General features: G+C 38.1%; 1 protein-coding gene across 1 annotated transcript; it reads right to left on the reverse strand.

Annotated features, from left to right (window-relative positions):
- Window positions 1-201: 201 nt before the first annotated feature.
- LOC114398649 (protein MAIN-LIKE 1-like) lies at window positions 202-13308 on the reverse strand. Its single transcript, XM_028360824.1, has 6 exons — window positions 13211-13308; window positions 2225-2746; window positions 1839-1996; window positions 1423-1757; window positions 1203-1336; window positions 202-205 (listed from the first exon to the last, which is right to left on the reverse strand). The coding sequence occupies exons 1-6, from the start codon at window positions 13306-13308 to the stop codon at window positions 202-204; spliced, it is 1251 nt and encodes a 416-aa protein (XP_028216625.1).
- Between the last annotated feature and the right edge of the window lie 321 nt (window positions 13309-13629).

Raw genomic sequence — 13629 nt, forward strand, 5'->3', positions numbered from 1 at the left:
GAAGTGAGTGTAATGTTTGAATTTGATAACTTGTTCACTAGTTTTTCACCTAAGTTGTTCAATATTTGTTCAGTACCTGTTCAATAATTATTTCCACTATTTGGTTTACCCATGATTCAATGCAGATTAGAATGTGTTTTCTAAATATTTACTTAGCAAAGTCAATTCATCTCAAGGATAGTTTAACGCTTAACGCGAATTTCATCTAAAGGAACCACAAAAACAAAAATATGAATAAATATGTATTATACTGCAACTGAAACATATATAAATTTACTAGTTTGATATTAAATTTTAGCATTCACAAATACATAAAAATTACTATAATTCTTTCAAAGTTGCAATGAAACATATGTAATTTTTTTTTATATTTTAAATTACTATAATCTTAAATTACTTACAAGTTAGAATAATACACCTTTTTTTATTTTATTTCTATTGTATACTTTTTTACGTTAAATTTTTTATATTTCTTTTTAAAATAATTTGATCATCATATTATTATTTATTAATTTTATCAATTCTTAAATTTACTATTTGACAATATTAAATTTTAGCATTCACAAATACATAAAAATTACTATAATTCTTTCAAAGTTGCAATGAAACATATGCAATTTTTTTTTATTTTAAATTACTATAATCTTAAATTACTTACAAGTTAGAATAATACACCTTTTTATTTTATTTTATTTCTATTGTATAGTTTTTTAGGTTAAATTTTTTATATTTCTTTTTAAGATAATTTGATCATCATATTATTATTTATTAATTTTATCAATTCTTAAATTTACTATTTGACAATATTAAATTTTAGCATTCACAAATACATAATAATTACTATAATTCTTTCAAAGTTGCAATGAAACATATGTAAATTTTTTTATATTTTAAATTACTATAATCTTAAATTACTTACAAGTTAGAATAATACACTTTTTATTTTATTTATATTGTATACTTTTTTACGTTAAATTTTTTATATTTCTTTTTAAGATAATTTGATCATCATATTATTATTTATTAATTTTATCAATTCTAGAAGGTGTGTCATATAGAGTGCACAAAAAATAAAATAATGTAACAGATAATTTCAATAAAAGTTATAACCAAAATAATGTAACAAATACAAAAATATTGTCAAATATAAGACATAAAATAATCTATCAATGATCTGTGCATTGTCTTCGTTGCGCCCTAACATTTCCATCTGAGCTGTCAGCCCCCTAGCGATCCTGAGGCAATCTTCCACGATCTCATGTAACTCTGTGTCTTCAGTGACCATCCTTAGGTTAAGCACACGCTCCAACCTTTCTGCGATCGCTTCACAACCATCCTATGACATTCATAAAAACACATTTATTACAACATTTAAAATAAACCACAATTTATAAAATAAAACATTAAAGCAACTAATCTTACCATTGCAGGTGCCTGTGATGGTCCAACGTCTGCTCCCACTAAAACCTCCGGGATACTTGACTCGACGTATTCCTCATGCTGTGGGGCAGGTGGATGTCTGGGCTCATCACCTGCCTGTGTGGGTGTGACGAACGAATGAGATATCTGGAAGAACCACTCCATGTAATCTGCTGATACCTGCCCAAGCACAACAAAAATCTCACCTGCATCTGCTATATGGTCCTCGTAATGCATCCACCTGTCGTCGATATCCTCATATGACAAGGAGGCACTAACAGACAATGGAGGAATGGTCTGAACGTACTCGAACTGTCGTACCACCCTATCTGGTCGAACTGTGACCACAATAGGACCCCATCTAACTTGGCCCTAGAAGCACGAAATGAGCTCAAACCCCCTGACTCATCGGTGGTCACCATAGGGCATCCAGCACATGTCAATGATCGTCAAAGCATCTAAACATGTCTGGTACACCGGTGCTCGTAATCCCTTGATATAAGCCTTTGTCGTAAGCCACCGATAGGCACGTGGGGATGTCTCATCATACGGATCGTCAGTGACGCAGTCATGAACACTAGGAAAGTGCTAATATATCCAACACTAGAAACATCAGATGAACATAAGATCAATGTCAAATACACATAAAAAAAATATATTTACATCATAATCCAATTTAACATATTACAAACACAAAATTTGACTGTAATAAAGTAATGTACCCAGTAATCTGTCGTCTACTACTCTGAGAAGCTTCATTTAGCTGGTCATACATATGCACCAGCATGGCAACTCCCATGCATACCTCCCACTCTCACCCAGGTCTCGAAAATCCTCCAGATGCACTACATGGACGTGTGTTGCACTCTTGTTAGTGAAAAGAGTGCAACCAACCAAGTGGAGGAGATAAGCACGAGCTGCTATAATCCACCATCGGGCCTCGCATCTACTCAGATAGATATCCCATACCCATAATAGGCGTACATATGCCCTACGTGCCTGTGCAGTCTCAGCTCTAGCCTCCTGACCTGAGACCTCGAGCAACTCCATCAACAAGATGACCGCCTCCTCCATAACTAGAGGCTCGAAGCTATGCAAGGCGCCTGTGATCGACAGATGGAGGAGTGATGACACATCATCCAATGTGATCGTTAGCTCTCCCACTGGAAGGTGGAAGCTACTGGTCTCACCGTGCCACCTCTCCACAAGCACAAATATAAGTCCCAGATCGCCGGTGACTACTGAGCACCCGATCAAAGGGCTTAATCCTATGGCAATGACTAGCCCTTCGATCTCAGGCGCTGGCCTCCCAATTTTCTCTACCTTCCTGATGTAAGCTCCATTGGAGCTTGTAGGCCTAGAATCTTCTTCATCAATGGATTCCTTTGCTTCTTGGAAGATGAATGGGAGTAGAATGGAGAAGGAAGAGAGAGAGGAGATGCCACTTCATGGAGAAGATGAGTCTAGAAGAAGCTCACCATCATAGGAGGCCATGGATAAGAGCTTGGAGGAAGAAGGAGATGAATGAAGGGAGAGGAAGAGAAGAGCACAAAATTTTATCCTCTAAAAGAGATATGAAATCTAAAGTTTAATTATCAAATGATCAAAGTTCCAAAAAAATGCACACACATGACCTCTATTTATAGCCTAAGTGTCACACAAAATTGGAGGGAAATTTGAATTTCTATTCAAATTTCACTTGAATTTGAAATTGAATTTGTTGAGCCAAATTTTGGGGCCAAAATTTCACTAATTATGATGAGTGAATTTTAGCTATGTTTCAGCCCACTAATCCAAGATCAAGTCCAAGATTCTCCACTAAGTGTGCTTAGGTGTCATGAGACATGTAAAGCATGAAAGACATGCACAAAGTGTGACTATATGATGTGGCAATGGGGTGTAGCAAGCAAATGCTCACCTCCCCCTCTAAAATTTAATTGGATTGGGCTTCTCCCAATTCAATTAAATTTATTTCTGAACACACACATCAAATATTCACTTAATACATTTGAAATTACAAAACTACCCCTAATACAAAAACTAGTCTAGGTGCCCTAAAATACAAGGGCTGAAAAATCCTACATTTCTAGGGTACCTTACCTATATTATGGAGCCCTAAATACAAGGCCAAAAAATAATGAAACATTAATCTAATATGTACAAAGATAAGCGGGCTCATACTTAGCCCATGGGCCCGTAATCTACCCTAAGGCTCATGAGAACCCTAGGGCCTTCTCTTGCATCTCTGGCTCAATCTTCTTGGAGTCTTCTATCCAATGCCCTTGCGGGGTAGGATTGCATCATTCCCTCCCCCTTGAAAAGGATTTGACCTCAAATCCCAAGGTTCTTGAAACTCTGGGCTTTTTTCCTCAACACTTGAAAACCCATTTCCTGGGCATCTTCCCATGAAGGAACAAGGTTCCTCACCAACTCAACGAGTGGTGCTACAAGTATAGAAAAATATGGGACAAACCTTTTGTAAAAGTTTGTTAAGTCATGGAAGTCCCAAATTTTTCTTATACTTGGTGGAGTGAGCCACTCAGGAATGACCTTTATTCTCTTAGGGTTTATGGGAACCCTTTGATCATTATTTAAAAAATTAACAAAAGTAATACAATAAAACATACCTTTTTCTGTATTTTTATGTTGATTATTCCTACCAAAAAGTATGACAAACCTAAGGTGTCCCATATGAGTACCTAAGTTTGTATTGAAACTAAAAATAAGAGCAAACCTACCTAAGGAGTCCCTATGTACACAAATCATGAAGATGTTGGGTGCATGAGTGATTTTACAAAAGAGGGTTGCACCACTCAACACATTCATCGTACCACCTATCATAGGGATTTGGTGCCTCATAATACTTATTTTGGGCACCAACAAAGCACAAGGATTTAACCAAACCCTCATCCAACAACTCCTTTACTTGAGGAATAACCTCAAGCTCAAGAGGTATGGCGGTGCTAAGGGATGTTTCCCTTGATAGGAGAAGGTAGAAAGATTGTTTAAGAAGGAGTGCTCTTTTGATTTCACATTTGGTTGCAAAATGATTTTCCTTCTTAACAATATTCTGGAGGAATCCTTTTCCTCTTTTTCCTTCCCCTTGGCCTTTGAAGACAAGGCCTTACTATCCTTCTTTTTCTTTTGGTTTTCTAGTTTTTCTTTCCCATCCCTCTTATCTTTCATAGTTAGTTGATCCTTGGCCACCTGTGAAGGTGTTTGAGGATGCAACACAAATTTAGTGCCAAGATGGGTGAGGGTAATCTCATTAGTTAGGCCATTGTAAATGATATTCCTATCAAATTTGATGCAATCCTACCCCGCAAGGGTATTGGATAGAAGACTCCAAGAGGATTGGGCTAGAGCTGCTAAAGAAGGCCTTGGGGTTCTCATGAATCCCAGGGTAGATTTCTGAGCCCATGGACCAAGGTTGGGTGCTCTCTTCTTTGTAAATATTAGAATAGATTTTTCCTTCTTTTGGGCCTTGTATTTTGGCCATTGTATTAGTATAGGGTTTTAGCCTTGTATTTCAGGGCATTTTGAGCAGTCTTTGTAGTAGGGACTTTTTTTTTTGTATTTTCATGTATTTTTTCATAGGGGTGAGCTTAGCTATTATATGGGGTGTGTATCTAAGCTCTAGCTTCTCATCTCAAGGAGTTGAGCTTAGCTATTAGAGAGGTGTGTGTAGCTAAGCTCTAGCTTCTTTAGGAATCTTCTTAAGGAAGCTTCTCAAGGAGGTGACCTTAGTTATGAAAGGGGTGTGTGTAGCTAAGATCTAGCTTCTCAAGGAAGTTTTCTCAAAGAAGCTTCTCAAGGAAGTTTTCTCAAGAAAGCTTCTCAAGGAAGCTACCTAGTCTATAAATAGAAGCATGTGTAACACTTGTTGTAACTTTGATGAATGAGAGTCTTGTGAGACACAACTCAAAGTTCAACTTCTCTCCCTTTTTCTTCCTTCAATTTCGTGCTCCCCCCTCTCTCTTTCTCTCCCTCTTTCATTTCCTCCATTGAAGCATCCTCTCCAAGCTTCTTATCCAAGGCTCATCTTGGTGGTGAAGCTCCTTCTTCCATGGCTTATTCCCTAATGGATGGTGCCTCCTCTCACCTCTTCTCCTTTGTCTTCCGCTGCATCTCCATGGTGGAAAATCACCATTAAAGGACCTCACTGAAGCTCAAAGATCCAGCCTCCATAGAAGCTCCACAAGCAAGCTTCCATCAAGTGGTATCAGAGCACAAGAGCTTCAAGTAGGTGCTCCTTAAACCTCCATTAATTTTTTGCTTTACCTTTTCTTCCGTTGTTGTTTCTTCATTTTTTCTCCATGTATCTCCTCACATGTCTTGTGCTAAATGTTTTTAACATGATTCTTTAGATTTTCCACCAATTAAACTTGCTATAGAAGCTAGATTTGATTTTCTATGGTTCAAATTTCTTGTTCTTGTTCTTGAACTTTTTTTTTGTTTTCTAAGTTTCCTACATGATGCCTATGATGAAGTTGAGTTGTGGTGCTGAGTTGTGGCTAGATTTGTGAATCAAAATAAGTCTTAAGCTCTCTTGAATTGTGTTATTCAAGATAATTGAGCATAATCAAACACAAATTGTAACTATCCAAGCTTTAAGCAACATAAACACTACTCTTGATTTCTAGGTTGAAATTGCTGGTGCTGGCAGCTTGAACATACGAACTTGTATAAATTACTGGGAATTGGTCACTACGTTTTTTGAGCTGAAAGTTTTACTGACTTTTCTAGACATCTGGACCAAAATTATAAAAAAAGAACCAAGCGATTTGGATTAAAGGAAAAAATAATAAAAATTGCACAAGTTGGCAGAAAAATCAATGTCCAGGAAAAAAAAAGTGAAAGGAAAGTGTGCTTGTTGTTTTGGCTCAAAATTTGCTCTATAATTGGTGCCTATTTTATACCAATCCTAGTTCTGAAATTTCAATTGAAAATTATTGTGAAAACAAGTGCCAAAAATAGAGGTTTCTTGAGTCTTTTTTTTTTAGTTTTTCTACTCTACTCTAGAGCCATTCTAGGTTTCTCTTTGAGTCCTAGCTTGCTTTTTTTGTGCTTTTCATTGCTTTAATTGTTGAATAATCCTTGGAAATTTGTCTTGTTAAAACTCTATTGGTTTAGCTTTCATTTCATTTTTTTTTTGTCTTTGGTTATTACTTGTCTCTTTGTTTCCTTGCTTGTGAGTTGCCATATAGGGAATTGGAAAAGAGTATTGGTGCCATATCTTGAAGAATTTGAGTAAAGAAGCAAGGGGCCAACCACCTTAAGAGCTATTGGACTAAGAAGCACTCCAAATTGAGTGAAACACTAAAGAGAGAATAGCCACCACAATTGAGGATTTTTTTTTTTTTGTAATTTTGTAATTGGCAATTTGTTTTGCTTTCAAATTTTGTAACAAAAAGGTCTTTCATTGGAAGTGTGTTGGGAGCCTCCAATAGGTTACCAAACTTCCATTTGTGTAATAATTTTTGGCAAATTTTCCTTAGGATAGTGAGTGTTTTGTTGGGAACCTTGAATGTGGTCATCCAAACACTCTTAGGATTCGCCTAGTTTACATTTCTTGCTTACTTTCATAGCTTATTTCCTTTACCTTCCATTGTCAAACCGCCTAGGTAGCTTTCTTTTTACCAATTAGTTTTTTACCTTATCTTTCACACCTCTTTTAGTGTTTATTTTGGCTAGTTTCAACCATAGTTTCTTTTGCCTTTTGTTTTCAAACCTCCAACAAGAAAGAACCACAACTTAGAAACCAACATGAGTCATCATTCATCTAGTGTTAATGGCGAGGGTACTAGTCATAAAGACCCTTTATCTAGAATCTTAGATGAGTTGAGTTCCCTCAAGTTATGGAAAGAAAAACAAGAGAGAAAAGAAAAAGGAAAAAAAGAGTGGAAGAAATAAGTCAAGATGAAAGAAAGAAAATAAGAGAGGAAGAAAGAAGAAAAATAATGAAAGAAATGAAAAGAGAAAAACATGCCTCCTATAGTAGTCATAATTATTGCAAAAGCCTAAGTGAAGAACTTTGTGACTATTATGAAGGAAGACATAGGTCACATCTTAGACCTCACTCCCATAGAAGAGAAAAGGAAAGAAAGCCTCAAGAGGCTAACATTAAACTCTCATACCTCCATGGGAAGGACAATGTAGAGGCTAACTTAGATTGAGAAATAAGGGTAGAGCAACAACTTAAAAAGAAGTCTACTTCAAAATCTTATGGCTCTCACTCTTATCCAAAGAAAGACCAAGGTCAAGGCATCTTAGGGGTGACACCTTCTAAGCCCAAAGATGATAAGGGGAAGACAATAGAAAAGCAAGCCCCTAAGGCTAGTATGCAAGAGAAAACTAGCTCTATAAAGTGCTTTAAATGTCTTGGAAGAGGACACATTACTTCTCAATGCCCACCACAAAAACCATGATTATGAGGGGCCAAGACATTTATAGTAGCCAAGATGAGGCTACTACTTCACCTTCGTCTAATGAAAGTGAAAAAGCAAAAGGGGAAGAATCTAGTGAAGAAATCTACCCCCAAGAAGAAGGACAACCATTAGTGGTTAAAGAGAAGTGTAAGGAGGTAAGTGTCTCCTCCAAGAGTTTAGCTAAGAAGGAAACTCATTTTACAATAAAGACAAACATTAAAGAAACTTTCCCTCTTAGACAACCTCCACATTTTCTCTTTTGTAAAAAGGCACTTGCTAGCATTGCCACACCTCTTGGGCTTGAGTTTATTCCTCAAGTAAAGAAGTTGTTGGATGAGGGTTTGGTTCGCAAGAGCTTAAATCCTTGTGCTTTGTTGGTGCCCAAAATAGGTATTATTAGGCACCAAGTCCCTAAAATAGGTGGTATGATGAATGTTTTGAGTGGTGCAACCCTCTTTTGTAAAATCACTCGTACACCTAACATCTTCATGGTGTGTGTACATAGGGACCCATTAGGTAGGTTTGTTCTTATTTTTAGTTTTAATACAAACTTAGGTGCTCATATGGGACACCTTAGGTTTGTCGTATTTTTTTGTAGGAATAATCAACACGAAAATATAGAAAAAGGTACACTTTATTGAATTACTTTCCTTAATTTTTTAAATAGTGGTCAAGGGGTTCCCACAGACCCTAAGAGAATAAAGGTCATTCCTGATTGGCCCACTCCACCAAGTATAAGGGAAATCTGGGGCTACCATGACTTAACAAACTTTTACAAAAGGTTTGTCCCATATTTTTCTATACTTGTAGCACCACTCATTGAGTTGGTGAGGAACAATGTTCCCTCATGGGAAGATGTCCATGAAAGGGGTTTTCAGACCTTACCCTACTCTAACATACCCAACTCCACTAATACATATGTTTTTATTCTTTTTACAGGTGTCGAGGGAAGGAGCCCAGAATATGAAGAACCTCGGGATTTGAGATCAAATCCTTTCTAAGGTGTAGGGGATGATTCAATCCTACCACGCAAGGGTATTGGATAGAAGACTCCAAGAGGATTATGCTAGAGATGCTAAAGAAGGCCTTGGGGTTCTCATGAATCCCAGGGTAGATTTCTGAGCCCATGGACCAAGGTTGGGTCCTCTCTTCTTTGTAAATATTAGAATAGATTTTTCCTTCTTTTGGGCCTTGTATTTTGGCCATTCTATTAGTATAGGGTTTTAGCCTTGTATTTCAGGTCATTTTGAGTAGTCTTTGTAGTAGGGACTTTTTTTTTGTATTTTCATGTATTTTTTCATAGGGGTGAGCTTAGCTATTATAGGAGGTGTGTAGCTAAGCTCTAGCTTCTCATCTTAAGGAGGTGAGCTTAGCTATTAGAGAGGTGTGTGTAGCTAAGCTCTAGCTTCTTTAGGAATCTTCTTAAGGAAGCTTCTCAAGGAGGTGAGCTTAGTTATGAAAGGGGTGTGTGTAGCTAAGCTCTAGCTTCTCAAGGAAGTTTTCTCAAAGAAGCTTCTCAAGGAAGTTTTCTCAAGAAAGCTTCTCAAGGAAGCTACCTAGTCTATAAATAGAAGCATGTGTAACACTTGTTGTAACTTTGATGAATGAGAGTCTTGTGAGACACAACTCAAAGTTCAACTTCTCTCCCTTTTTCTTCCTTCAATTTCGTGCTCCCCCCTCTCTCTTTCTCTCCCTCTTTCATTTCCTCCATTGAAGCATCCTCTCCAAGCTTCTTATCCAAGGCTCATCTTGGTGGTGAAGCTCCTTCTTCCATGGCTTATTCCCTAGTGGATGGCGCCTCCTCTCACCTCTTCTCCTTTGTCTTCTGCTGCATCTCCATGGTGGAAGATCACCATTAAAGGACCTCATTGAAGCTCAAAGATCCAGCCTCCATAGAAGCTCCTCAAGCAAGCTTCCATCAAGTTAAGAAGATTCCTAAAAAAGCTAGAGCTTAGCTACACACCTCTCTAATAGCTAAGCTCACCTCCTTGAGATGAGAAGCTAGAGCTTAGCTACACACCCCCTATAATAGCTAAGCTCACCCCTATGAAAAAATACATGAAAATACAAAAAAAAATCCCTACTACAAAGACTACTCAAAATGCCCTAAAATACAAGGCTAAAACCCTATACTAATAGAATGGCCAAAATACAAGGCCCAAAAGAAGGAAAAATCTATTCTAATATTTACAAAGAAGAGAGGACCCAACCTTGGTCCATGGGCTAAAAAATCTACCCTGGGATTCATGAGAACCCCAAGGCCTTTTTTAGCAGCTCTAGCCCAATCCTCTTGGAGTCTTCTATCCAATATCCTTGCGGGGTAGGATTGCATCAAAAATTGCCATGGCCTTCCTAAAAGAATATGCCTTGCCTCCATGGGAACTATATCACAATTAACTTCATCCTTATATGTCCTAATGGAGAAAGGTACCTTCACTTGTTGGTTAACTATCATTTCCCTTTGTTCATTGAGTCATTGAAGTTTATAAGGTTTTGGGTGAGGAATGATAGTGAGGTCTGTCTTAACCTACCCTTTTGTGGGCGAGCGAGGGAAGGCTCACGGGTGCGTCTTCCAAAGGAGGAAAATGCGCAGAGTCGCCACCAACGTTTATTTGTGGAAAACGTCAGAAAAACCGAAGGAAACCGATCATGAAGAATATTCCAGATTCAGGAGTTGTATTTACGTTTGAGGAAGGTATTACCACCTCTCACGTTTGTCCCAAAGGACAACAGCCTTAATTTTAGAATTGTGTGAAATTGTGTACCTAAACTTTTATTTCTTGTTATTTTTGAGGTCGACAAAAGCGGGGCTCTTGCTTCTACGTACCCTCCATCGAAGAGGAAATCAGACCTACGTAGTTCTTTCTAAAAGGTGAATCAAGCGATTCTTTTTACTTGGAAGGAGGGACTTTTAAGGCGTTGGACCTTAAAATGACCCATTTTTACTTGGTGAGAAAAACTGAGGTATCGAACCTTAAAATCCTTTTTAGTGATTTTTTGTGGACGAGCTTGACTTTGCGAGTTGATTTTAGCCTTAGTTTCACTTTAGTTATTAGTCAATTCAATTAAGAAAGAGAAATCCCAAAGAGAAACGTCCGATTGATTTTTTTGGTTTATTTTACTAAAAGATATTTTTTTTATTATTATATTATTATTTTTCAGGATATTTTGATTATTTTATTATTATTTTGCCTTTTTTTGGTTTAACCGTGGTTACAACGTGAACGATCGGTTAGATTTTGTTTTAACAGTGATTAAACGAGATTACAACACAAATGATTGGTTGAAATTCATTTTATCATTTATTAGGTGAGAAAACGGCTTAAATAAACGGTTAAAGCACGTTAAAAACGGAAGAAAAGAAAACTGAAAGTAAACGAAATTAAAGTGAAAGTACACAAAACAAGAAATGAATTGAAAGTCTCGGATTCGAAAACTTACCCGTTGAAGAACAAAGAACGGATGAAGAACGGTGAAGAACGACGAAGAACGATGAAGAATTTCCACATAATCGCTTACGGAGGCGTTACGAAAGTACTTCGACTCGATTTTTCTTCACGAAAACGGGTTTTTTTGCCCAAAATAGCCGAAATGCATAGCCAAAGGGGTCTTGAACATTTTGAAACAGCTCTCCCCTCCCCTATTTATAGGAAAAAAGGGAGGCGCTTGCCGCCCAGAGACTTAATGAAGAAGATTTCTAAGCGCACCCGAATTACTAAGTTCACCCCCCTTTTCGTATTTTACGAAAAAGTTACGGAAGCCTTATGGAAGTGTTTCGGATTTGATTTTTATCTTTTTTCTCTTCCCTTTCACCAATCTTAAATTGAATATGCTTACCCAAGGTTTTCAAAAATTTTACAGAAGAATTACGGAAGCCCCGGAAACCATTTTTAAAAAACGTGGAGGAGCTTGCCGCCCAGTTGCTTCCTCCTTAAGCAACCCAACTTCCAAAATGTTCCAGAAGGGCCTAGACTTGAATTTCTATTTACACCCCTATCTTGATAAGTTCACCCCACCTTCTTTCGTAATTTACGGAAAAGTTACGGAAGCATATATGACTTAACTTTCATCTATTTTTCTCTTCCCTTTCACCAATGTTAAGTGGAATATGCTTACCCAAGGTTTTCAGAAATTTTACAGAAGTATTACGGAAGCGATGGAAGCCCCGAAAACCATTTTTCAAAAATATGGAGGAGCTTGCCACCCAATTGCTTCCTCCTTAAGCAACCCAACTTCCAAAAAAGGGCCTAGATTCGAATTGCTATTTACACCCCTATCTTGATAAGTTCACCCCCCTTCTTTGTTGATTCTTTTTCCGTAACGTTACAGAACCTTATGGATTACGTAACGATACTTGTTTTCTTTCCGTAATGTCACAAAACTTTACGGATTACGCAACCATCCCCTCTTCGGCTTCTGGAATGTTACAGAACTTTACAAATTGCACAATAATGTTTCCTTTTGACTCTCGACATGTCGCGAAACTTCACGGATTGCTTAACGATGGGTGTCAAGTTCCTCGAAGCGGTCAAGCGAAGGTTGCATTCCATCAAACAATGGTCCCTAGACGAAATTAGGGTATGACAAGGTCCAACTTGGAAACTAATCTTGTGCTACAACAATTGCAACAAGATCCACTATCCACAATGAGAGAACAAGTTTTATTTAAAATTTTGCATCTTGTATGAAAGATGTTCTCTCTTTGGGATTGAGATAGATCAGAAGATTGACCTCCGAGGAGCCTTCTAACCATTAAGAGGTCACCTTCTTGATGGGGGTAGACTTCCTCACTAGACTCTTCACCCCTTACATCATCTTCAGTTCCACTAGAGGAAGGGCAAGAAGTAGTCTCCTCTTGACTACTATAAATGTCTTGACCCCTCATGATCATGGTTTTCTTTGTGGGGCATTGAGAGGCAATGTGACCTCTCCCAAGACATTTGAAGCATTTAATGTTGCTAGTCCTTTCTTGGGAACTAGTCTTAGGGGTGTATTTCTCTATGGTCTTACCCTTATCTTCCTTGGATTTTGAAGGTGCAACCCCCAAAATTCCATGGGCTTGGTCCTTCCTTGGATAAGAGTGAGAGCCATAAGATTTTGAAGAAGGCTTTCTTTTAAGTTGTTGATCCACTCTTATACAAAGTTGGACTAGCTCGTCTAGGTCCCTATATGGAAGGAGTTCAACCTTGTCCCTCACTTCCATATTAAGCCCACTAAGGAACCTAGCTATACTTGTTCTTTCCTCCTCCCTAAGTCCAGCTCTTAAAAGGAGTAGTTCCATTTGTTGTATATATTCTTCAACACTCATACTCCCTTATACCTACCAGGTTACATTCCAAGTGATGGATATTAACCCGACTTACAGTTGTCTTTTGGGGCGCCCGTGGATCCATTCAGTGGGAGTCGTTCTCTCTACACTCCACCAAAAGCTGAAGTTCGTAGTGAAGGGACATTTGGTCATAGTATCGGGTGAGGAAGACGTCCTGGTAAGTTGCCCTTCCTCTATCGGGCGGAGGAGTCATTGGAAACGGCTTTCCAATCTTTTGATGTAGTAAGCATTGCCTCCGTAGATTCCCTCTCTGGGCAGCCTCGCCTGTCTGATACGGTAATGATGGTGGCCCAGGTGATGTTGTTGTACGGCTATGAGCCCGGAATGGGTTTGGGCAAGAACAACGGCGATAGAACCAGCCTGGTAAGCACCAGAGGAAACCACGGGAAGTTTGGGTTAGGCTATAAACCTACGCAAGCTGACATAAGGAAAAATATCTCAGAAAATAAGAAC

The sequence above is a fragment of the Glycine soja genome, chromosome 19 (genome assembly GCF_004193775.1).
Source record: "Glycine soja cultivar W05 chromosome 19, ASM419377v2, whole genome shotgun sequence".
NCBI lineage: Eukaryota > Viridiplantae > Streptophyta > Magnoliopsida > Fabales > Fabaceae > Glycine > Glycine soja.

Excerpts from the sequence above, each read along its gene's own strand:
- LOC114398649 (XM_028360824.1), bottom strand. The coding sequence starts at position 13,308 with ATGACCAAATGTCCCTTCACTACGAACTTCAGCTTTTGGTGGAGTGTA. Across the intron at positions 2,747-13,210 it reads GGGCGCCCCAAAAGACAACT|GAAGGTAGAGAAAATTGGGA; the intron begins GTAAGTCGGGTT and ends AGCTTACATCAG. Across the intron at positions 1,997-2,224 it reads GACCTGGGTGAGAGTGGGAG|TGTTCATGACTGCGTCACTG; the intron begins GTATGCATGGGA and ends GCACTTTCCTAG.